Source organism: Xenopus laevis, chromosome 7L (assembly GCF_017654675.1).
Source record: "Xenopus laevis strain J_2021 chromosome 7L, Xenopus_laevis_v10.1, whole genome shotgun sequence".
Taxonomy (NCBI): Eukaryota; Metazoa; Chordata; class Amphibia; order Anura; family Pipidae; genus Xenopus; species Xenopus laevis.
Window position 1 is genome coordinate 38,863,989 of NC_054383.1, and position 24,144 is coordinate 38,888,132.

A 24,144-nucleotide genomic window follows, 5' to 3' on the forward strand; every position below is an offset into this window, starting at 1 on the left:
ATCTGGGTCAGGTTCAAACACACAAATGCAGAATCAGATATACAAAGTAAAACACACACAATCTGCACGGAGGGAGGGGTAAGTAAAAAGTTAGGGGCATTTGCCCTGGGTACCAGGTAGGCTTGGGGGGAGGGGGGAGGAGGGAGGGGGGTTTAGGTAGGGTTGAGGGGTAGGAGGTTTTTAAGGTTTGGGTTCGATTCTCCATTAATTATGCACCCAAGAGGGTGTCAGGTGCTTAAACTGGATGACCTTTGCCTGCCCTTCAGGTCTTGCATTCCATGTAAAATAAAACCAGTAGCACTCTGATAAAAGTAAAAAAGTGAATCTATAATTTATAACGGATTGACTTTTTCACTTTTATCAGAGTGCTACCAGCAGATAATCATCACATTAATACATGTCCCTCAGAGACAGCACAGTGTCATACCAGGATAGATACACCCTCAGGATCTCAGCACCGTGACCTGGATCCTCACACGTTGCATCAGGGAACTCACTAACCCTAATTCCCTATTAGGCTGTGTCCCTATACTACAGGCCAGTCTTGCCTGAGGAGAGAGCTACCTCCTAGCTATCCCTCCTAGTTGGAGTCAAGCTGCTCTTGCTACTTAACCTGCCTATCTTAAGGTGGCCAGTCCGATCGACATTTGGCTGACTTTCGGTCAGATATCGATTGGGGAAGCCCGTCAGAGGGCCCCATTACTCTCCTAGAGAGTACTATTACAGGTAGTATCTTATCTCTAGCTGGCCTCATTCACGGAATCCCTGCTCCCCGACTTATCTCTCTCTAAAGGTTCTGGTCAATCTAGGGCAAACAGGCTTTACTGGGCCTCCCTGGAAACATCCAGCTAGGTCAGCAACCAGAAGCCAAAGAGGAAGATCCTCTCCTTCTCACTCACTATACCAAAGTGTGACAGGAAGTGGTCAGAACACCTCTAGGCCAATAACTGGGATATGTAAATTACAACTAGCTACATGGGCATCTGCCCAGCAAGTAGGGAGAACATGAAGTGTAGGGATTTAAAGGCACATTAACCCTATGGGTCCCTACATTTGTCTGGAGGCTGGTGACACATGAGGGGGAATCAAATTGGGGGGTGGTTGGGTGGGTAAGGGTAGGGGTCTAGGTCTAGGAGTGCAGGCCCGGACTGACAATCTTTTGGGTTCTGGTAAATGCTAGAGGGGCTGCTGTTAGATACCATAGACAGTCACTATTTATTGGGCTGGTGGCGGCTGCTTGGGACTCTGTGTACCTGAAATGCCAGGGCCTATTTTGAGTTCCAGTCCAGACGGTGATTGTTAAGCTGGGAGAGGGCATTGGGGCTAATAGGGTGTAAATAGACATGATGCTGGGGCTGACATATAAAGAAATACAAATTATTGGCAGTAACACCACCAGCCCTGCCATTGGCAAAACAATCCTATTGGATTTTCTAATATATAAATGCTTATTAGCTTTATAAAACTGCTGCTCCAAACCACAGAAAGACTCCTCGGGAAGAAAACTCCAGGACCCAAGTATTCTGCACGATGGATCCCTCACATGTTTCTATGAATGTACTGGCGGAGAGTCAAATCCTTATTACGGGTTATTCTTACTCCATGTGCTCCGGCAGTAACCTCCTCCCCATACCCCTGTCTGTCGGTACAAACACAAATGTGTGTCATGTCTATATGTCATGTCTATATATGGGGGATTTGGGTAATTAGGCAGAAAACAATAGCAAAGCCATTTCCTGTTGTGTTTCAGGTGTCACTAGTCTCCCCCTCCCTCCTGCTCTGGCGCAGTCTCCCTGCTCTCCCTGTAGTCTCAGTCAGTGCTGGAAGCTCTCGGGCTCTCTCCAAGGCGGCTCAGTTGCAGCAGGTCTCCTCCTCCTCCCTCTCCTCAGCATCCCTCCATCCATCCGAGCCATTGCTTGCAGCAGGCAGACCGCTATCCGGCTACTCAGCGCTACACTCAGCGCTACACTCAGCGGATCATGTGGAACCCGGGGGGCGCCTGTCTCATCCTCCTGCCCCTTTTGCTCCCCATCGCCTGGGCACAGGGAGAAGGCAAGGAGGTGGAAAATACCGGCAATTTCATGGAGGATGAGCAATGGCTGTCCTCTATCAACCAGTACAGCGGCAAGATCAAGCACTGGAACCGCTTCAGAGATGTAAGTGGCGCTGGGCGGGGGTAGTAGCTAAACACAAGGCTGACAAGGAGGCTCGAGGTTAAACTGAGGCAAGTGCATAGGCAATACACAGGGGACAAGACGAGGAGTTAGAGGGAGCCAGGGATACACCTGATAGGGTTAAAGACTGGGTGCAAGGAATAAGTGCAGGGAGACTTGTATTAAATACAGCGACCCCACAGATGGGTAAGAATGAGAACGTGAAGGGGATATTCAGGGATTATATAGGGTGTGTCTAACAGGGGCTGTTTGGCCTTGGGGGAAAGGAAGGTTAGTGTAAGGTTGCTGGTAGGAAGCAATAGGGTTAAAAATATGTATCATTTGGGGCACAAGGATGAAGCAGATCAGAGGGACAAATGGTTCCTTCATAGAGAATACCTGCTGCAAGACTGGGGCATAAGCGCGTGTGTAAGTGTGTGTAAATGTGTGTGTGTGTGTGTAAGTGTGTGTGTAAATGTATATATATATGTGTGTGTGTGTGTGTGTGTGTAAGTGTGTGTGTGTATAGTGTGTGTGTAAATGTATATATGTGTGTGTCTGTGTAAGTTTGTGTATATGTGTGTGTGTTTGGGGCTGGGAGTTGATTACACATATATGCACTAGTGCAAGACTGGATAGGAATGAAAAGGAATAGAACACGGGCACTAGTGCAAGACTATGTTATGAGTGTGAGCAGGTGTTGTGGTTATGGGTCTGTGCACTAGTGTCAGGCTGGGTAGATGGGAGGGTGAAAACACTACCTTAAAATGAAATACAGATTAAAAGGCTTGGCTATACGTGTGAATGTGTGTGTGTGGGTTAAGATTAATGCACTAGTTCAGGGCTGAGTACATGAAAGGGAGAAAACACATTCTGAACAGACAGCTGGTGGTGTAAGGGTGCAGGGACAAATATGTAGTAGTGCAAGGTAGAATGGTGAGGACTAATATCAATATATAGGGCTGCAAAGCTGCGGTAGAAAGAAGGAGAAACAGCTGCAGAGTGAATAGAGTCAAGTCTGGACTAGGAAAGAAAAGGCTAACATATAATATACAATTAGTAGAGTAGTGGGGTATAGTGCTGGGCTAGACACATATGTGTACATATAATACAGGGTGCAAAGTTTAGAATGGGCAAATAATATCGGCAGTTAGAATCTAGGGGTGCAGGAATATGGTCAATAAGGGAGGAGATTATCAGCAGACTGAATACAGGGAATGCAAGACTTGGGTAGATAAATGTGTGGGTGTCTGGCCATACAGTACAGCGTAAGGGTTAATGTGATGGAATGCGATGGATAATGAGTTAACTATACGTTGAAAAGAAAATAGAGGTAGATCACTGGCATAGATAATAAAACATCATTAGGTGACTGTAGATTGAATAAAAGGATAGATGAGTCATGTTATGTGCAGGTATATTACTGGAATAAAAATGTCTTATTTTTGTGTTTGTAGGTAAACTGTAGGGGTACTAAAATTTAATAAGGGACTATATTAATGGAAGAGAGTATCAGCAGATGAGTAGTAGAGTACACATAGATTTAGTGTGCTAGGCTTGGGGGAGGGGTACAGGTTTATGACAGAGGACAAGCCTACTAGGCTAGAAGTATACAATATATGTAAAGACATATATCTCTATTACCGAGGAGAGATACTACTGCACTGATATAGGGAGAATATGCAGTGGTAGAGTTTATATGTAGTAAGATATAGCAGTTATAGTTTGGAGGTTGATAAGATGTGAGGGTTCACAACAGACTGGGCTTGGGATGTATGTGCAGAGTTAAGGTCTTGAATTAATAGAATAAATGGTTAGAAGTGTATGTGTTTAGTGACACTAGTGTTAGGCAGAAGGACAGTGGTTTTAATGGTGTTAGGCAGAAGCTGGAAGACTGGACTAGCAGTGTATATGTAGGTAGAGGTAGTAGTACTACAATGGGGAGTAGAAGGCATTGGGCTGATAGAAAAGATAGCTAGCATAATGTATAGACATATTAGTATTGGTGTGGGGCATGCTACTGTGCTGGTAGAGTAGAAGGCAAAATGACTGGGCAAGAGATTTACTGTATGTGCAGATAGATGTATTGGTACTAGATCTGTGGAGAATGGTAATGGAGGGTGGTAGAGTGCACAAGACTAGGATATAAGGTATTGTGCTGACACAACAGAGGGAGAGAAGAGTTGTGTAGAGATGGTGGTCATGGGCTGGGGGGAAGAGAAGAGATTGTGCTTATTGACAGCTAAAAGAATAGGCTATAGGTGATGCTAGTTTAGATAAGTAGGTGAAGGTCATACTTGATGCAGCATCCATCTAAATGCTTGTCACTTAGTACACACATAATATAGAGGTGGAATGCTGCTATTATTTTTATAGAAGTGCAGTGCATGAGAGGGGATTTGGGAAGGATGTACAAGAGTGCATGAGCTCAATGGAGAACTGCACAGAGAGTACCACAGAGTACACCATATGAGCATTTGATAAAATGGAACTTGCTTTTGATTAAAGGCAGTGGAAATGGGGTTATAAATATGTAAAACATGGGGTACCAGTTGAGAAAACTAGAAGAGGTATTTCACTAGAATAAATGGGAGGTGGTTGGGTTTGAGGGAGTGAGAGGACTATAGTAGGTCAATAACTTGCTGGAATTCAGAGTAAGTGAGACTCCACTAATGACATTTACAAACATGTGATGTGATGAATGGAGAATAAACCGAATAAATTTCCAGACATGGCAGGGTGGGTAGAGAATTGGAGGAGGGGACACGGTAAAGCATCTTGGGGAAGGTATAAGTCGTTAGTTAGATGATGGAAAATCTTGGGTAATGTACTCCTATGTGAGAACAATATCTGATAATAAATTCCCTATCCAAAGAGAACAGAGAAGACATACAGTATAGAGCATAATATGTCAGGGCTGGTGAATTTGCTAATTGGCTAGGAATTTTTAAGGAATAGTTTTGCTTCAGGATAGGCACTTCCATGGAAGGGATAGACGGGCCTGCTTATAATTATGATAATAGAGAGAATTATAATTTAGGAAGATGTTGATTAAATGGGATAAAATGAAACAGATTAGAAGTAGGAATTGGAATGATTTTTCTTGGGGGTGGTAATAAACAGCATCAATAAAGTTTTGCACAATGTTATTCATTACTTATCTTGATAATACATATGCCCAATACCTTATATTACATCATATTTGTTCTGTGTTACATGTTCCTCTCTAACAATATGAATGTCCTGGATGTAACGGGTCTGTAACACGTGGGATGCAGAGTGCAATAGGCTTCATGTTGGTGGCATATCACACTGTATCCAATCCACTGTGTGGCAAGGTGTATAGTCACAAATACAACGAATTAGGCTCATACCTAGAGAACTCAGATAATGAAAAATAGGAGACATAGATGATATAGGACAATTTGATAAGGGATCCAGTGCACAGACTACTATGCTAGAGACTTGTTAAGGTGGAATGTACTGTAAGGTCACTTTATCTATATTGAATACAGTAATTATGGGTGTGGTGCACTGCAGCTCGGGGCCCCGAATGTCTCTATTTATTATCATGAGATCAGTTAGAGAAGATGAGGATAAAGGTAACACAATTATGCTGTGAAGCTTTGAACCTCTGATTTTGAACAACGTCCAGCAACCCACCCATGCAGATAGTAAAGGATGTCTTACATAGTGACGGGCGAATAAATTCACCAGGCATGGGAATTCCCACGTTTCGTGGCCTGCAAATAAATTTGCAAAAATCCGCTGCAACAAAAAAAATTTGGCGCACGTCAAATTGCCGCTTGCATAAAATTTCGCACGTCTAAATTATTCGGACGCCCATTGACTTTAATGCATTTGGACAAAATAGTAATTAAAAATAGTATAATTTTGACACCCATTGACGTCAATGCGTTTCACTCATTTTTTGCCCATCACTGGTCTTACAATTATTAAAAAAAAATGAAAATGACATTTTAACAGTAACATATACTTGTCAAGGTGGCCCACTCACTCCCTGTGTAAATAGCCTCTGTATTCTAGGCATCTAGAACTGGTTCCTTATCAGTAAAGGTTACTTATATAGGAAAACGAGGAACATAGATGTGCAGCAGTTCAATATTACTACAGATGATTTTTTTTTTTTAGCAATACGCCCGCTCCAAATCTATGGAACTGTAGGTTCTACTTTAATTGCAATTATACTGTATGTGTCTGTATCAGTCTGCATTGAGCATTAACTGCATCCAGGTTTTGCTTTGGATCTGGCTGTAACCTATACAAGTTTTCCTTTGGGACAAATTAGAATTTGCAAAAAGAAATGTAGCCTTTTGTCATTGTGTCATTTTGCTGCTAAGTCAACAGAAGAGGCACACATTGGTGCTCAAACAAGCTTCAGCTAGGACAGTGGGCCTCAAATTTGAATATGCAAATTAGGCCCCTGTTTGCGATGAAGCAAAATCATTTGTATCCGATGTATTGTTTGTGAATGCAGACATTTATGGATTCTGTGCATCCCTAGTTTTTATACATACATAAACCAAGCTTGCTTTGTTAGGGTGTGTTTTGGGAGAGTTTATAAAAAGCTCAATAGGACTGCAATGCATGACATGTTAAAGGACAACTAAAGCCCTAAGCAAGTTGTGCTGTTTAATTCCTCTCATGCCAAATAAGTGAAGCCCTACTTACCTGCTAGGTTTCAGCTGTGCATGCAAAATTCACTGTATCAGGGCATGGGAGTACTCTATGTGTATGTGGTGATGAACCCCGATGGTCTACATCCTGGAAATACTTGACATGGAAGACTGTGCTGGCAGAACCCAAAAGTTAAATTAAGCTTAATGGGGGGGGGGGGGGGGGGGGGGGATTTAATAAACAACATAGAGCTGTGTCTGAAATCAGCACAGAAAGCTGCTACCATTGTTTCTTTCAGACTGTAGTTGCCCTTTAAATTGCAGATAAAACTATAACAACGTATGAACAGCTCCCTGCAGCACCAGATATTCAACCTCAATTGAATTCTTGCAGTGTTGTGGGATCAGATTTTTATAAGGGAATTTTCCATTTGTATCCAGTTACATATCTCTGGGAAGTGTGAATTTCTTAGCACCGTGAAGCCTAACGAGGCAGAAGATATAGACTTTTCTTTCCTTTATTGTCAGATTCTGTGAATATATAATGCTGGCATCTATCCTCAGGAGACATTTGATTTCAGTCTAAACAGCTGGCGCTGCATCATCACATATCATTATAATATTACATTGTTTCTCATCATACGCAGGCTGGATGGATGCAGGAGCTGAGTGTGGCGCAGCAGAGTAAATATTAATAACAACATGGGTAGGATCTTGTCCCGAGTGGCTAAACCAACCAACTTGGCAGTATAGGGGTTAATGAGCTGTTATACTTTGATTTTCAGTTCTCATCACGTAACATCAGAATGTGTCAAAGAAACAGACAGCAGCAAATTGTACACATATATTATTAGTATTCACAGAGATGTAAATAACACTTCATGTGTGTATAGGACACAGCTGCAAAACCTGTAAGGTGTTTGGAACTACATTTCCCATCATCCCGTTCAGTGGGTGTTGAGAGTTGTAGTTCTCTGTAGCCTTACCATGCCCATCCATGGTATAGACAGATACATAGCACATTGCTGTTAGTAGGACAGACAGGTTCTCATTTAGAGACAGACAGGCATTTTCTGTCCCCTTTAGCAATTTATTGAGATAATTACTGCAGCACTTAGCTCTTTCCTTTGCACCATTTCTCTTAATAACCTCCTGCTTTCTGATCAATACTGTATTATCCGTCTTTGCTTTAACTCATAAGCAGAGACGTTCTCCACTCCCCGACCCAAAAGCTTTCAGGTATGACATAGGGTTGTCCTGTCTGCAATTATTACTTTCTACATTAACACAAAGGGATGATAGCCATTATTTAAATGCATATTGCATGATGATCTTTAACTGTTTAAATAGCCTTTATTTGACGTTTGTCCTTTCAAAGTGCAGTAATGTTGAGCAGCCCCTCCATACAGTTCATAACCGCACAATACTCTGTAATAAGGAAGATTGGCTCCTGCTTGTTTTCACTTAGCAGCATAATTACCCGAGGAGTCAATACACTCAACGGAGGAACTAATAGGTAGTATTCCTGCTGCAACTTAAAAAAAGCACCTCTGTCTAGCTCCAGGGGCATAACTACAGAGGAAGCAGACCCTGCGGCTGCAGGGGGCCCAAGGAGGTATAGGTGGGCCCATGAGTAATTTTAATATATATATTGGTAAATAGGGATGCACTGAATCCAGGATTCGATTCGGGATCCGGCCTTTTTCAGCAGGATTCAGATTCAGCCAAATCCTTCTGCCTGGCCAAACTGAATCCGAATCCTAATTTGCATATGCAAATTAGGGGTGGGGAGGGAAATCACGTGACTTTTTGGTCACAAAACAAGGAAGTAAAATAGTTTTCCCCTTCCCACCCCTAATTTGAATATGCAAATTAGGGTTCGGTTCGGTATTCGGCCGAATCCTTCACAAAGGATTTGGTGGTTCGGCCGAATACAAAATAGTGGATTCGGTGCATCCCTATTGGTAAAACAGGATAACCTCTGAATATTTTGTGGGCCCTAAAACGATTTTGTTGTGGGGCCCAGTAACATCTAGTTACACCACTGCCTAGCTCCACACTTTGTACATACGTACAACAAGTAGATTACAGTAATTCATATATTCACAGCTCCTGTAAAAAGGCTTTGTAATACATAATAACCTACATGCAAAATAATTGGTTTCTTTGTGACATACAGTTGTTCTTTATTAGCTTTAAATGGCAAAATTCTAGTTGATGTTTTAATTAATCCATTTCACAATAAATCATTGATTATTGTCTTCTCATAGTTCTGTAAATATTTAGCCCTTAATGCCCTTAATTCCTTTCTGCTACCCTCAGGATGCTGGTGTTTATTAAATAAAGCTGGTTATGCTCAGGCAGACAGGCAAGTTTATGTTTATTTGTGCCACAAACACACACACACACACACACAGATCAGACTATAAGGAAAGCGCAGATGAATGTATTACCAGGTCAGCAAACAATCCTGGGCACATTGATTGGGGTCACAGCAGGATTTACAGCTATAAGTTATCAAATCATATCTGATTGATGGACATTGCAAGTGTGGTGCCAGTCTTAGTGCCAGTTATAGTGGTAATATAATGATTTCCCATATGATATTCTCTTATCGCCTGACTATTTTAGAGGCAGCCAATTCATTTCTTATTTTCCATTTAAAAGCATGTTCATTCAGCCCTAGCCATGGGGTCCCATCCGAGAAAAGCATAATTATGGACTAAAAGCACTGCTAGCATTGCAGCGTCTGGCAATTTCCCTGCTTAAGTACAGATGGATCAATAAGGAGAATTAGACTTTTTCCCATTAAATTCTTGAGTCTGGTTATCCCTGGACACAGACTTTTGTGAAAAAATAATTCCTTTGAGATAATCAATTTTTGCCCAAGGACTGCCATTAAGGTGGGACAGCCAGGACTGTTTTTGGAGCTGATGAATGTTAGGCCTGAATGGGCCCAGATATCAAAACAATTCTTGGCCCCAACCATCAGGGGGATCTGGATCAATATTTGCCACTTACCTTCTACAGGCAAGGCAGTATCTGGACCCTCATGATGATTACATTCATGCATGGAAGATTTTCTTTAAAGCATTTAAGGACTGGCCTTGTCTTTGCTGTATTTTAGAAGTTTATTGGATAATGGAATTTGTATTGTCCTTGTGCATTATATATTTACTTCCTGGTGAAGGTCTTCGCCTTTAACAGCACTAATACAGAGATATTCACCATTTAAAGGGTTAGTTCACCTTTATATTCATTTTTGTTTTGTATGATCTGGACAGTGATATTCCGAGACAATTTGCAGTTGGTCTTCATTTGTTATTTTGTGTGTTTTTTCATAATTCAGCTTTTTGTTCGGCATCACTCCAGTTTGGAATTTCAGAATTTGTCAGCAGAGGTGAATAGAAAGATTAAGTCATAAAAAGTAACAGTAACAATAAAACTGTGGCCTTGCAAAACAATTGTGTTTAGCCTATGAGTAAGTGCCCCAATAGGCACGAAACGCGTTAGGTTTCTACTTTTTACATTTGTTTCCTTATTTTTGGAGACCCTCACATCCCTTTTGGACACAGTTATTTTGATTTTGCACCTTGGGACTGAGGTGAACTGTGAGTGTTTTCTCCTTTATTCTTTACTTTATTTTGTATTATTGATCTAATATTCATTTATTGAGTGGTACCATAGTTATTTGTTATGATGTGGCAGTAGCACAAACCTTGTTTCTTTAGTCTCAGTGAGCCTCATTTAAAAGCTGATACTTATATGCCTCCTCCAGCTTGACTCTCCTGAATACAGTGCTGCCAAATGTCAGAAGGTCTGTATTCACGGGGAACAGAGAAACCTGAAAGGGCCTCTAGAGCAACATATTCCACCGCTCTATATTCTATAGAATCTTCGCTAACGTTACACACATTCTGTTATACAGCCATTTCCTTTGAAAAATGTGACATTTGAGAAGGAATGTATAAGAATAAGTATAAGAACACCTTTGAGGAGACAGTAAAGAAGGATGCCATATTTCCCTGTGGAGCTATAGCCAAGTGAACTACAGGTCCCTTCCTTGGTATAGCAGATAAGACCATACAGAATTCTTTTGCAGTTGGACCTAGCGTTATGGTGTTACTTGTTATATACAGGTCCATATCAATTTGTACTCTTCACATTGACTTCCCAGTTAAAAAAAGAGTTGCAACTTAACATTCTGCAGGTAGCTTAGAGATGTCTGTGTGTACAAAACTTAAAGAAAGCCTGTACAAATGAAGGTCTTGGGACTGTCTCCAAAATGATTGTTATGGCCCAGCCTGCCCAAGAGCACCACAGATATTTTATTGTACCTAGAACATGGGGTTAGGGCACACATATAAGTATATGAAAGTTCAAGGGAATCTTTTGTAGAATTGAGGGCCTGGTGGAGAATACAGTCCCCCAAAGGATTGGATAGTCTTCAGCCTGCTCATTTTGTATAACTAGAATCTTTTTAGTAGGTCCTATCTCTAGTGTTGCCACCTAAAATCGAACACATATGGAATGCACAGCCTGCATGGCTAATTAGCATCTAAATGAATTGCTAATTAGCCGTGCAGGCTGTGCATTCTATATGTGTTCAGTCCAAAAGCAAGCCAATAAAATAGAAGAGGGTACTAGATACAGTCTTCCAAATGTTTCTGGTACTTAGCCTGTTCAAGAACATTTAATAAAACAGGTAGGCAGGTATAACAAAAGAAAAAAATAGCTCATCCTGCATAAGGAAATTTCTCAACACTATGACCCAGATAACCAATGTTCTAACTAACGTTTTTTTTACATTTGTTTGTTTTATAAGCAGATTAAATAATTACACCAGAAACTGGGTTTATCTGAGTTTATCTTAGTGACATAACATAGGATCTTGGCCGCTGGAACAAACTCAGAACACAAATTATTGTTTAAACCCCTTGCTAAATATTTTATGCACTTTTTATTATACAGAGTCCCTGCACCTGTTCCAGCAATTAAACAAATATAAGCAGAGAAATGGGATGCCCATTGTACTGATTACAGCCCCTTATTCAGTTGGCCAGGCAACAGAACAGAACTGGGTTCAGGTGTCTCGCGATTCTCTTTTGCTTGTTAACACGCCAGAGGGAGATGTATTCAAATATATGGAAGAAATTACCTGAAGCTTCTTAATATACATTATTTGTATTTTGCATTCAGCGCAGTTTACATATTTGGGATTTAAAGTGGACCTGTCAGCTACACATAAAAAGCTGCATAATGAAAGTTTTTGCAAATTAAACATGGAACACAAATATTTTTTTTTCATTAAAACATCCATACCTGTTTTAATTAAAAAAAAACATCCATACCTGTTATAAAGGTGTTTAAATATCTGAGCTGTCAATCAAATATTATGTGCCCCCCTCTCTATGCCTAAAGCTGGCCATAGACGCAAAGATCAGATCGTACGAATCGAGGATTCGTACGATTTTCAGACCTTGACGTGGAGACTGCCGACATTTTTCGTACGGCGAAGATTGGTCGTTTGGGCGTTCGCATGTATTACTGATCATACGATTTTCAGAGGGAGACTGTTACTAGCTTCGGTCGGACAAAACTTTCGTACGATTGCTGTCAGGGGCAGAACATCGGCTGATCTGTTCTATTTGATCTGAATGGTTAGTGGCAGGTCGGGAGATGGGAAAGTCCGATCGTACGATGATTCGGACGATCGGATCTCTGCGTCTATGGCCAGATCAAGGTATAGAGGTGAGGCAGTAAATTGCTTTCACTTTCCACTCAGTACTTCCTACATATCACTGCACTTCTCACATTGTCCCTTCCCACCTTAGGCTCTATAATTATGTAGGGCACTGTGCATGGGTATTAGCTCCCCCATTCTGGTGCTTACACAAGATTTTGGGGTGATACACAAAATGGCTCCTGCCTGCTTGCTGTGATTGTGTAATTTTAAGACTGAAGGAATCAAAATTTAAATAATAAATATCGTTTTAGTAACGTTTATTTTATTCAACTAACACGATAGAATATAATTTGGAATTATTTTTTAGGGTGACTGGTCCCCTTTAAAGCCAGTTAATAATAGGGGCATTTTGGTCAATTTGTGATCCACCCAGGCAACCAACTTGATTATTTCTTAAAGCTCTGGTTCATAGTCTTTATGCACTGTATAAAAATAAAGTTAATATTTTTTGTGAACTTGACTTGCATGAATAGGTCTGCTTTTCTGCAAAACAACACCTGACAGAGTGATACTACAACCATATGCGACTTTGAGTTGCGGCTAAACTAATGAATGGAAAGTGATATATGGGATATTTAATTTGCACTTTAGCCCTTGAAACCAGAGAAATGATTCAAAATGTACCTAATGTAACAGAACGGAATGCTTAGTAACTAAAGTGGAAATACATGCATCATTTTGTCAATAGTTTTTTTTAGATTTTTATAACAGCAGTGATTTTCAGTTAGTGCTTAGATAATGACTTATTGGTTTATAGTGCTGAATAGTACCAATTACAATACACATACAATGGATAGATTCATTAATATTTCAAATTGCATTTTTTATTCGTTCCTAGCAGTGTGCCTTTAGGGATTACTATTCCTGACAAATAGTATACAAGTTTGATTTATATATATTCACATACATATTTATATAAACACACACACACATGTGTATATATACGTATATTAAAGCCGGATATCAGTGACTGATAAATCATTAGGGTTAAGAGGATAAGAAAAATCTCTTGCCTGGGTGTATTTTGATTACTGTGATCTACTGGATGAGTTTAGGTAGTTACGGTACAAAGCATTAGGTAACTGGTAATAGCAGGAATGGAATAGAGCCCCCATGGTAATGAGTTTGAGTTTGCTCAAATGTAGTACAGGTATAGGATCCCTTATCCGTAAACCCGATAGCCAGAAAGCTCCAAATTACGTCTCCAATAGACTCCATTTTATCCAAATAATCCAAATTTTTAAAAATGATTTCCTTTTTCTCTGTAATAATAAAACAGTAGCTTGTACTTGATCCCAACTAAGGTATAATTAATCCTTATTGAAAGCAAAACCAGCCTATTGGGTTTATTTAATGTTTACATTAATTTCTAGTAGACTTAAGGCATGAAGACCCAAATTACGGAAAGATCCGTTATCCGGAAAATCCCAGGTCCTGAGCATTCTGGATAACAGGTCCCATACCTGTACAGTCATTTCTAGGCTGACAACATTTTTGGGATCAACCATGCTCTTTGTCCTCCCCCCTATGTTCCATTCATCTACTGCAGTAACTGGCCAGTCTCCCACTCCCTGTTATTTGCATCCAAATCAATGATAAAGCAACAATTTAAAAAACCCTAAATCTCCCTCTAAAAACATATGGTCTGAACAGATTAGGAGGAGACATTTTAGTTTCATAAAAGAGTGGCATGCATTATCTCTTTGCCATATAGTTTCTGTTGTCCTGTAGGTGTCCAACAGCTAACAGGACAGGAAGGTTAATAGGTTAATACAATGTACTAATGGAAGAACTTTGTTATTTCTACTTTCATTACAGTCCATTGCCACTGACTTCCTGTTATAAAGATGGTGTAAAACACAGCAAGGTACGACTGTGAACGCGTTACAGTTACCTGCCCAAGATAAGGTTCCAATAATAAAACAACTCATGTTTTTCAAATATCTTCTTTTCTGCGGCAGAAATACAGATTGTTCAAAGTTACTTCTGAATTTTACAAAATTGTATTTCATGTGCAGTAGAAACAAGATATACTTGAAAGGGCACCATACACTTACACTGCAGACATGTACCGGCATCAAAGCTGGCATCATTTTAAAGCATCACTTTGTACGAGATGTAAAATAACCATAAGGTGATCTTCCTATGGAGTTTTCTATGTTTGGCCTACCATGAGTCATACTAATGTCAACAAAGACTGCCCGGATCACTACGCTCTTTGCTGTGACCCAACTGGCTTATTTAACCTAATAGTTTGAGTAAGGGAGGTTCTAAGAAGGAAATGACCACCCAGCCCAGTGGCTGCTTATTCATAATTGTGCAGTTAGTAACGCCTTTAGATAAACTGGGGAAAATAAACCATTGGGGATAATAATTATAAATAGCTTTTTGCACTTAAGTTGCAAAAAATCCAAAAGCTTTATTAAAAAATGAATAATGCCCCTTTAAAATGATGGGTTTAAAAACAAAACTTTTTATTGCTCATTTTACCATCCTGCCAACATCCCAGAAGTGGTACATGTCCCAGGTCCAACTTGGTCACACCCAGTTATGTTCAGACAATGCTAAATACAACTGAAAGACCATCCACACTTGGATACTTCTATCTCTTTTAGGGGTCCATGAATAGACTGTTGGGACTGAGTTTCTTCAACAAAAACCAACAGGCATTTTACACTTGATAATTTGGCTTCTGGAGACCACTCTTACATTAAAGTATACAGATAATGTTCTACTTTTAGTAATGTTGTCCCATTATGATCTGCATCCATTATGATAGAATTCTGTTCCATGGAAAATACTACTTTAATACTGCTTTATAAGAAAATGTATATTGCTATATTTAATAAACATCTATTTCTTATGTAACTGTTGCATAATAAAAATCTGAATGAAAAGCATGAAATTGTAGGGTGATTTAGACAAGCTGTTTGTTGACAGTTTCTTGAGATCTACTGATCACCAGTTAAAGGTCAACTGGTAGATCCCAATCTACCTTTTGGTCACCCCTGTTTTAAAGGTTATTAAATGAAGGTTATTGCAAATTTAGGAATTGGATATATATGCCTTTTATATTTAGTGTAGCAGGAAGTGTAATTCCATGAGGATCTTCAAAACAATTTTCAAAAGCTGTTAGAGATCTCTAGTGGTAAGGTAATTACTAGCATTTAAAATGTCTAAAATATGAAGCTATCCTAGTTAACCTTCAAGCTGTCCCAGCTGTTCTGACTTTGATACCCATCATACTTCTATTACTGAAGCTTCTAATAATTTAATCTGCTCAGAGACTGATTCTTAAATCTCCACTCAAAATCATGACTTTGTACAGAATTGCTTATGACACCCGTCTGAAGCTTGCTGTCACTCAGAAAGTCCCTCTTGAGCCCAACGAACACAATAGTCTCAGCCATCTAAAATGAAAGAGGTTGGCACCAAAAAAACATCAGGTCCAAGCCTTTGGCATATCTGAAATTAAATAGAGTGGAATCAAACTTGTTTTTTTTACAGATCTTTAATCTTACTATGACTATTTTTCTATAAATGATTACATCTATTATACATTTCTATATTCTTAAAGGAAAACTATACCCCAAAATAAACACTTAAGCAACAGCTAGTTTACATCATATTAAGTGGCATATTAAAGAATCTTACCAAACTGGTCAATATATTTAAGTAAATATTGCCCTTTTACATCTCTTGCCTTGAACCACCATTTCGTGTGCTGCCTCAGAGAGAACCTGACCAGAAATATTGCATCTCTAACTGTAACAGGAAGAGTGTTGAAGCAACAGAACTCTGTCTGTTAATTGGCTCATGTGACCTAACAAGTATGTTTTGTTGGTATGTTTGTGTGCACAGTGAATCGTGCGATCCCATGAGCTGTTTTATGCAATATCTTTTTATAGAGACCGACATTGTTTGGAGGTATAGTTTTCCTTTAAATAATCTAAACCATGACTTAATTTTTTTGTTTTCATCGTTTTTATTGGGGTTTACAAAGCATACATGATTTACAATGTAACAGATTATGGTAAACACGATAACATGGCATATATGCCCACGTCATGCAATTTACAATTCAGTATATAATAATTATATAAAAATGAACATGATAATTATAATATCTAAAGATAATGAGCCAATAAACCCATAAAGTATTATTAAATAATTACTTTTTATTCAATGTATTTAATTCTTCTATGTTCTAAAAAATTCCAGGAAAATTCATTCCAGTCATGGCAGCCTTCTCAGTACACCTATACCCCCTTTCAAGATAAACTAATGTGCAGCACATTGTCCCCAGAGCATTGGCACACATGGCATTTACACTGCTGTTTTTGGCGGCTGGCTTGAATAGATCATTTTGTGGGTCACATGGCAGCTGTGAGTATTGCTTTTGGCAATAAATTTGGCTTTAATAACATCATGCTCAACTAGTGGAAACACTGGGGGTATTTACAAAAGTTGAGTTATTTGGTCTTAAAGGTGAACTAAACCCTAACGTTAAAAAACTCCTATCCCCCTACCCTACATAGACCCTCCCCCCCCAGCCTAGTCTTTACTTACCCTTCTGTGCAGATTCTGTCCAGCAGAGTTCACAGCAGCCATCTTCTTCTCTTCGGTAATCTTCGGAATGAGACAGGCATATCGGCACATGCGCAGTTGGAGCAATTTTCAGTTTCGCAACAACTGCGCATGCACCCAAACGAAAATTGCAGAAGCGCTGGTCTCATTCTGAAAATTACCAAAGCGGGTACAGATGGTGCCTGTGAACTTCGCTGGACAGAAACCTCATGGAGGGGTAAGTAAAGACTTAGGGCATTTGCCTGGTGTAGCAGCTAGGCAGGAGGGAGGGGGGGGGGTCTATGTAGGGTAGGGGCTTTTTAACATTAGGGTTTAGTTCTCCTTTAAGTGAATTTCAGAACTTTTTATACTACCCTATGCCAAAAATTTCTCAAATATTAAAAAAGTTCAAGGAACTGTGTTTTTATCATTTTCAAGGTCAAGGATCACTAAATTACAAGCAGCCAAAATATTATTTGTCTCATTATAACTCAAGGCACAGCACAAGTTTGACTTTTTTCGCTCAGTTTGCTTCATCTATTGCCTTTGAAGTAGGGTGATATGATATCACTGTAATTCCACCCTGCATGTGTATGTCTTCTAACCAAGCAGTTTTGCATACTTGTCCATCTTTTAGATTCATGAGAAGGAATCATGAGAAGGAACTAAGCACTCATACAAAGATCACGTTTTAGACCTAGGAAATTTATGCAATGGATTACCAACATGGCAGCCACGAAAAGAAGTTGAAACTCTGCAAGCTTACTTAGTGTAGTGCCAGTGAGGCTTTTTAATTTTCCAGGGAAATAAGTGATTCACCTTACCTCAGTGAGCACTATTGAAAAAATACCCCTGCCATGCCTCCTGTGATATGCTTGAAGCAGCTCTGGCAGAATGCAAGGAGATTTTGGTCTAGGTGTGATTGTACCCTGGTAGTTACTGCACTGCATGTACATGCTCAGTGTGTTCTAAGATGCTGTTGGAATAGTAAATAATCTACACAACACAGCAGTAAGTCAGGTAACATTTGTCGTAGAAGCTGGTGCTACAGGGCTGATTAATAATCAACTGAAGCTGAGGTGGATTTTATAGGTTTTTTTGTTAAAGTACTAATAACTTCAATATTTATTTTAAAAAAAACTTTATTTGTACAGAACAAAATAAAAACACCAAGCCATATGTAACTTTAAAATCGCAAAGTCTTTATTAAAAAATAACTTACAGAAACTCCACTTGCACTCCTCTTCAGAAAAGCCGACAGGGTGACGATCCATCATGCAGTGCTCGAGGAGAAATCGAACGCCGCACAATGGATCGTCGCCCTGTCGCCTTTTCAGAAGAGGAGTGCAAGCGGAGTTTCGGTAAGTTATTTTTTTTAATAAAGACTTTGCGATTTTAAAGTTACATATGTCTTGGTGTTTTTTTTTCGTTCTATACAAACAAATTTTTTTCAAAAAATTGACGTTACTGGTCCTTGGTTGGTTGCCAGCAATTTTCCCTTTAATTTCTATTTGGATGTGTGCTCAAAAAATTCTTATACAGTCACCATAAAAGTCACTATTCTATAGTACATCTAAATCCTTTCTCCCGTTCTGATTTCAGGGATTAAGGATTCCGATGGGAGATATTCCTCAGCACTGTTGCTGAGCAGAGCTACAACCCCATTGAACAGAATGGAGTTGACATAGATTTCTTCTTTGACATGTTGCTTAATTATCCATTTTATTCATCACCTTGTATCTGAATTTCATTTAAGAAAGAAGTAACCCAATAACAATAAAACAAAGCCTGTCCTAGGTTGATCTTCTAAGCTAATAAGCTCTAGGCACTCTCTCTGGTTAGTTTAAATCTCAAATTCAGTTAGTCTATTTATCCTTGTCAGAGTGTTCCATACAATAGAGTCATGGATAAAGAATTCTTTTTTGTCTGCCAGCTTGATCATTTTCATCTAAACCGCCACTGGGATCATTCAACCTATATTCTCATCTGCAAATGTATTCTGAACTTCATATGAGGAGACTGTAGGACTTTAGGACCTAATATACTCCAAAAGAAAACTCAACCCCCTAAATATATATATATATCTATATCTATATCTATATCTATATCTATATCTATATCTATATCTATATATATATATATATATATATATATATATATATATATATATATATATATATATATATGAAATTACAGTACAAAGATATAGGTTTAAAGTGTAGCACAATTATTGTCAAACAATAACATGAACACAACAAGGTTGTAGAGCATTAATGTTCACCACTTACAAATGTATCTCTGAATTGGGTTTCAGTATGAAAAGTACACTGAGAACTGCCGGCTAGATCTCAAAAGATCAATTTCATGCGACCAGAGAGATAGAAACGATAAAATACAATTTAAACCCCTAGTGAAGGAGCATATTGCAGCATTCCAAAATAAATATGGAAAATGTTCCATTCTTTGAAAAACTTAATTTCATTTTCTTTTTCAGTAATTGTAGAAGATAGCTGAGTAAGTGCTCAAGAATTACACAGTTAGGGGTGCAGTGGAAAATTGCTTCCTGTTGCAATTTCCATTTTAATATGTTTGTTAATGCTGCATCGGAGACTACTTATGACTCTAGGCAGGCCTTACGACATACTGTACATCCATTTTAAAGGGATGTCAACTACAGTGACTCACTAGGGAGATAATGATCCAGTTCTGTTTATCACCTTTTGATTTAGAAGAAAATCTAAATCAGGGATCCTGTCATCGGAAAACATGTTTTTTTTCAAAACACATCAGTTAATAGTGCTACTCCAGCAGAATTCTGCACTGAAATCCATTTCTCAAAGGAGAAAACAGATTTATTTATATTCAATTTTGAAATCTGACATGGGGCTAGACATTTTTCAATTTCCCAGCTGTCCCATGTCATGTGACTTGTGCCTGCACTTTAGGAGAGAAATGCTTTCTGGCAGGCTGCTGTTTTTCCTTCTCAATGTAACTGAATGTGTCTCAGTGAGACATGGGTTTTTACTATTGAGTGTTGTTCTTAGATCTACCAGGCAGCTGTTATCTTGTGGTAGGGAGCTGCTATCTGGTTACCTTCCCATTGTTCTTTTTTTTGGCTGCTGGGGTGGAAAAGGGACGGGGTGATATCACTCCAACTTGCAGTACAGCAGTAAAGAGTGATTGAAGTTTATCAGAGCACAAGTCACATGACTTGGGGCAGCTGGGAAATTGACAATATGTCTAGCCCCATGTCAGATTTCAAAATTGAATATAAAAAAATCTGTTTGCTCTTTTGAGAAATGGATTTCAGTGCAGAATTCTGCTGGATCAGCACTATTAACTGATTCATTTTGAAAAATGTTTTTTTTCCATGACAGTATCCCTTTAAAGACAAGAATATGGTTTGGTCAGACCTAAACGTGATCATCCATGGGATGACAAGGAGTCATTAAATAGATGTTCATGTATTTACCTTCATACAACAGCATGTTCAATTATCTTGGATCAAAAGCATTGCATGTCTTTGCCCACTCCTATCCTTCCCTCAGTCCCAGCCCTACTTATACGACTGTGGGTGGAAAAATGGAGGATGACCTAAAGGTTAAATGCTTTGTCTCTGATTCTAATTCACTGATAATGGGATTGCTCTTCGAAATCTCAGTGTCAATTGCTTTTGACTTTAAACAGGTCCCAACACATTGTTTCCCACCAGTCAGTTCACCCATCATGTCTGCCGTGTCAGCCTCAATATTTACATATAAAAAGGGAATACATGGAAATTTTATTTAGAATTTTAAAACTTATTGGCATACATTATCCCTCTAATTTAAAGCAGCCCCTGTGTGCAAAAATCATCTTTTGTTAGGGTTACCACTAGGCTGGTATTTTATTGCCTGGCAAGTACAAATTATGCCTAATATCAACATTACTAATAGAGAAACATGATAAAAATATGGAAAGGCCAGTATGTTTTCCAGATAAGGTGGCAACTGGCAACCTCATGTATTTTACATAACTTTGGATGGGTTTAAGCAAACAGAAAATGACAGTATGTGGGCAAAGCAAATATTCTTTGATTGTGTTGTGTGTGTTAGGTTATAATTTGTGTGCATGGACGTAAGTGCAAACCTTAGAAGAACCATTTGGCAAGGTCCCTAGCCTTATTTATCTCCTGTAATGTATTTATTTATAAGAGTAGGAACTGCCATATTACTCCTGAAAAGAAAATCTCTTAAAATTGCATAGAGTCTAATAAAACAGTGACCTTTTGTGGCTAAAGTGTCATGGTGGGATGTTTGTTACTAAGTGATAATATTTCAATAAAAATATGAGCTAGAAAAGCTATATAAAAGTGTTGTTTTCAAAAATTTGAAATTGATAGGTTGAATGACCAACTGAATCAGACAAGTCTCAGGTTTGAATAATAGGCCTTATAGCCCTTATCACAAATGGATGTCGAAGCCAGTGGCACCTCAGTAACACATCATCTTGTTATGTCTTTACATTGCCATTGTATGACTTTATCTATTGTGATTCATGGTTTCTTTTTTGTGTTCCAGAATATTTATACACATGAGATGTCTATCTCAGCATATCTTCTCCCTTGATAAAGCAAATGTCTCGCTGTTTTCTGTCAGTGATCTTTGCTCAAAAAAAATCCTATGGTGCAGTATTTAGGTAAAATACTTTATAGTAACAATAAACATAGATTTCATGTGCCTTACTTTGTGCCTTGGCTGTGCTTTTAAGATGCAGAGAGGTCTGCTGTATGGCTGAATACAAAAGCCACTTTAGAATTGGACAAATACAGGTATGGGATCCATTATCCGGAAATTAGCTCCAAATTACAGGAAGGCCATCTCCCACAGACTCCATTTTATCCAAATAATTAAATTTTTTAAATACTATTTCCTTTTTTCCTGTAATAAACAGTACCTTATACTTGATCCAAACTAAGTTATAAGTAATCGTTAGTGGAGGCCTATTGGGTTTATTTAATGTTTAAATTATTTTCTAGTAGACTTAAGCTATGAAGATCCATTCTGGATAACAGGTCCCATGCCTGCACATTGATTCTATCACTTGACCCATAAGCTGCACACATATTATCTGCCATATTATATATCAACCGAGTAGTTTGGCCTTTAGGAAAATCAAATAAAATGTGTAGCAGATTGCAGGTAAAATTTTAGCCACTTCTGATACTACCAATATTTCCCATAGCTACTAGAGCATTGGTAAAAACCAACTGAATTGCCAGATTCTGCCATCCCATGTATAGCTAGCTTGACCTGTCAGTGTCGGAATCTGATTAGCAACATAACACATTGAAAGCTTGCAAGTACTTGTAGAATAAACAGTCTGTTTTGTCTATCTTCTTTAAAGGGTGGTTCACCTTTAAGTTAACTTTTAGTATGTTATTGAATGGCCATTTCTAAGCAAATTTTTAATTGGTCTTCATTTATTTTAATAGTTTTTGAATTATTTACCTTTTTCTTCTGACTCTTTACATATTTCAAATGATGGTCAATGATCCCCCATCTAAAAAAACAACGGCTTTGTAAGGCTGAAAATATATTGTACTTTTTATTACTTGTCTTTCTATTTCGGCCCTCTCCTATTCACATTTCATTCTCTTATTCAAATCAATGCATGGTTGCTAGGGTAATTTGAACCCTATCAACCAAATTGTTGAAATTGCAAACTAGAGAACTGCTGAATAAAAAGGCAAAATAACTCGGAAACCACAAATGATAAAAAATGAAAACCACTGCATATTGTCTCTGAATATCACTCTCTACATCATACTAAAAGTTAACTCAAAAGTGAACAACCACTTTAATAGAATAGTCATTACTGAGTGTAGATACAGATAGGGTTCCATTCAGGTCGTAGTCTGCAGCAGAGACTTGTGGCTATTTAAATAATGCCCCCTGCAGTGGGCAAAGGACTGGCCAATTACAGCATTTTTGTGCACGTTGCACACTGCGTAAGGCATTGTAAATGACCCCTTATGTCTTTTTTCTCCAGCAAGGTAACTTTTGCCACTTTAAGCTGCTCTACTTATTCCTTGCATGGCTTTTATCATCACAGACCTGTTTGTGTAGAATATGGACTGCAGCTGGCTGGGTACAGGTGGCAGAATTGGAAGGGAGATTGTATAATCTTTGTTATTAGGGAATGTGAGGTTATATATTTCAGTAAAAAGTTACATATATACCTACCGAAATATACTAAAAACTGTGTCTGGGGATGTCAAGCCAATTTAATTCTTTGACCTTCAGAAAGTTAAATTACCTAAACTGCTTACCAAACAAAAGCCCAGGGTGAATTGATTTAAAATGCAAACATTCATTTCCTTGCTGTTTTCAGTAGCATTCATGCTTATTAAGCACTTATTCCTCCTATTAATATGTTTATGTTTAATGAAGATTTTCATTCTGGAAAATGTAATCATGGAAGATTTGCAAGATCAGGAAAACATAAGTTCTAGCAAAGTATGTATTGGTTCAGCATTGTTCCCACTAAGTGATGTCCTTGTACATGCAGAAGCAATAATGGAGTGCATGTAAAATTTGATGTGCCCATACACATTTATTGAACCTATTCTTGAACCTATTAACCATGTTCTATTTTTAATGAAAGTATTTGTAAGCATACAGCCTTCAAAAATTGAGAGGAACTTCAAAACTCACCCACCTCACAGCACCATACTGTGGTATTAAATTTTATAGAGCAAATGAAGATGGAAATGCATGAAATCCAGTGACCTGATTCATAAATAACTCATATAATTTTCTCTCTATGTTATTTATTTATAATACACAAAAGCCATGAATATCCTGTAAATTATATCCTTATAAACGGTGAGTTCTGATGTCATCAGTTATAAACGGTGAGTAGTGATGTCATTTCTGTCACATGACTCACTAAATTTTGTGTATTATAATAAATAAAGTACCCCCAGTTGTAAAATATGAGGATATTAGAAGTTACCTCGGAGTTCCATGACCTGTATAAAAACACTCGGCCTTTGGCCTCG

At 38.6% G+C, this 24,144-nt stretch overlaps 1 protein-coding gene across 1 annotated transcript in view; it reads left to right on the forward strand.

Annotated features, from left to right (window-relative positions):
- Positions 1 to 1,704: 1,704 nt before the first annotated feature.
- Positions 1,705 to 24,144, forward strand: part of spock2.L (SPARC (osteonectin), cwcv and kazal like domains proteoglycan 2 L homeolog) — a 101,716-nt gene continuing 79,276 nt past the window's right edge. The window contains exon 1 of the mRNA XM_018225395.2: positions 1,705 to 2,156. Within this exon, the coding sequence (XP_018080884.1) occupies positions 1,980 to 2,156 (177 nt within the window). The 5' untranslated portion in view covers positions 1,705 to 1,979. The remainder of the gene's footprint in view (positions 2,157 to 24,144) is intronic.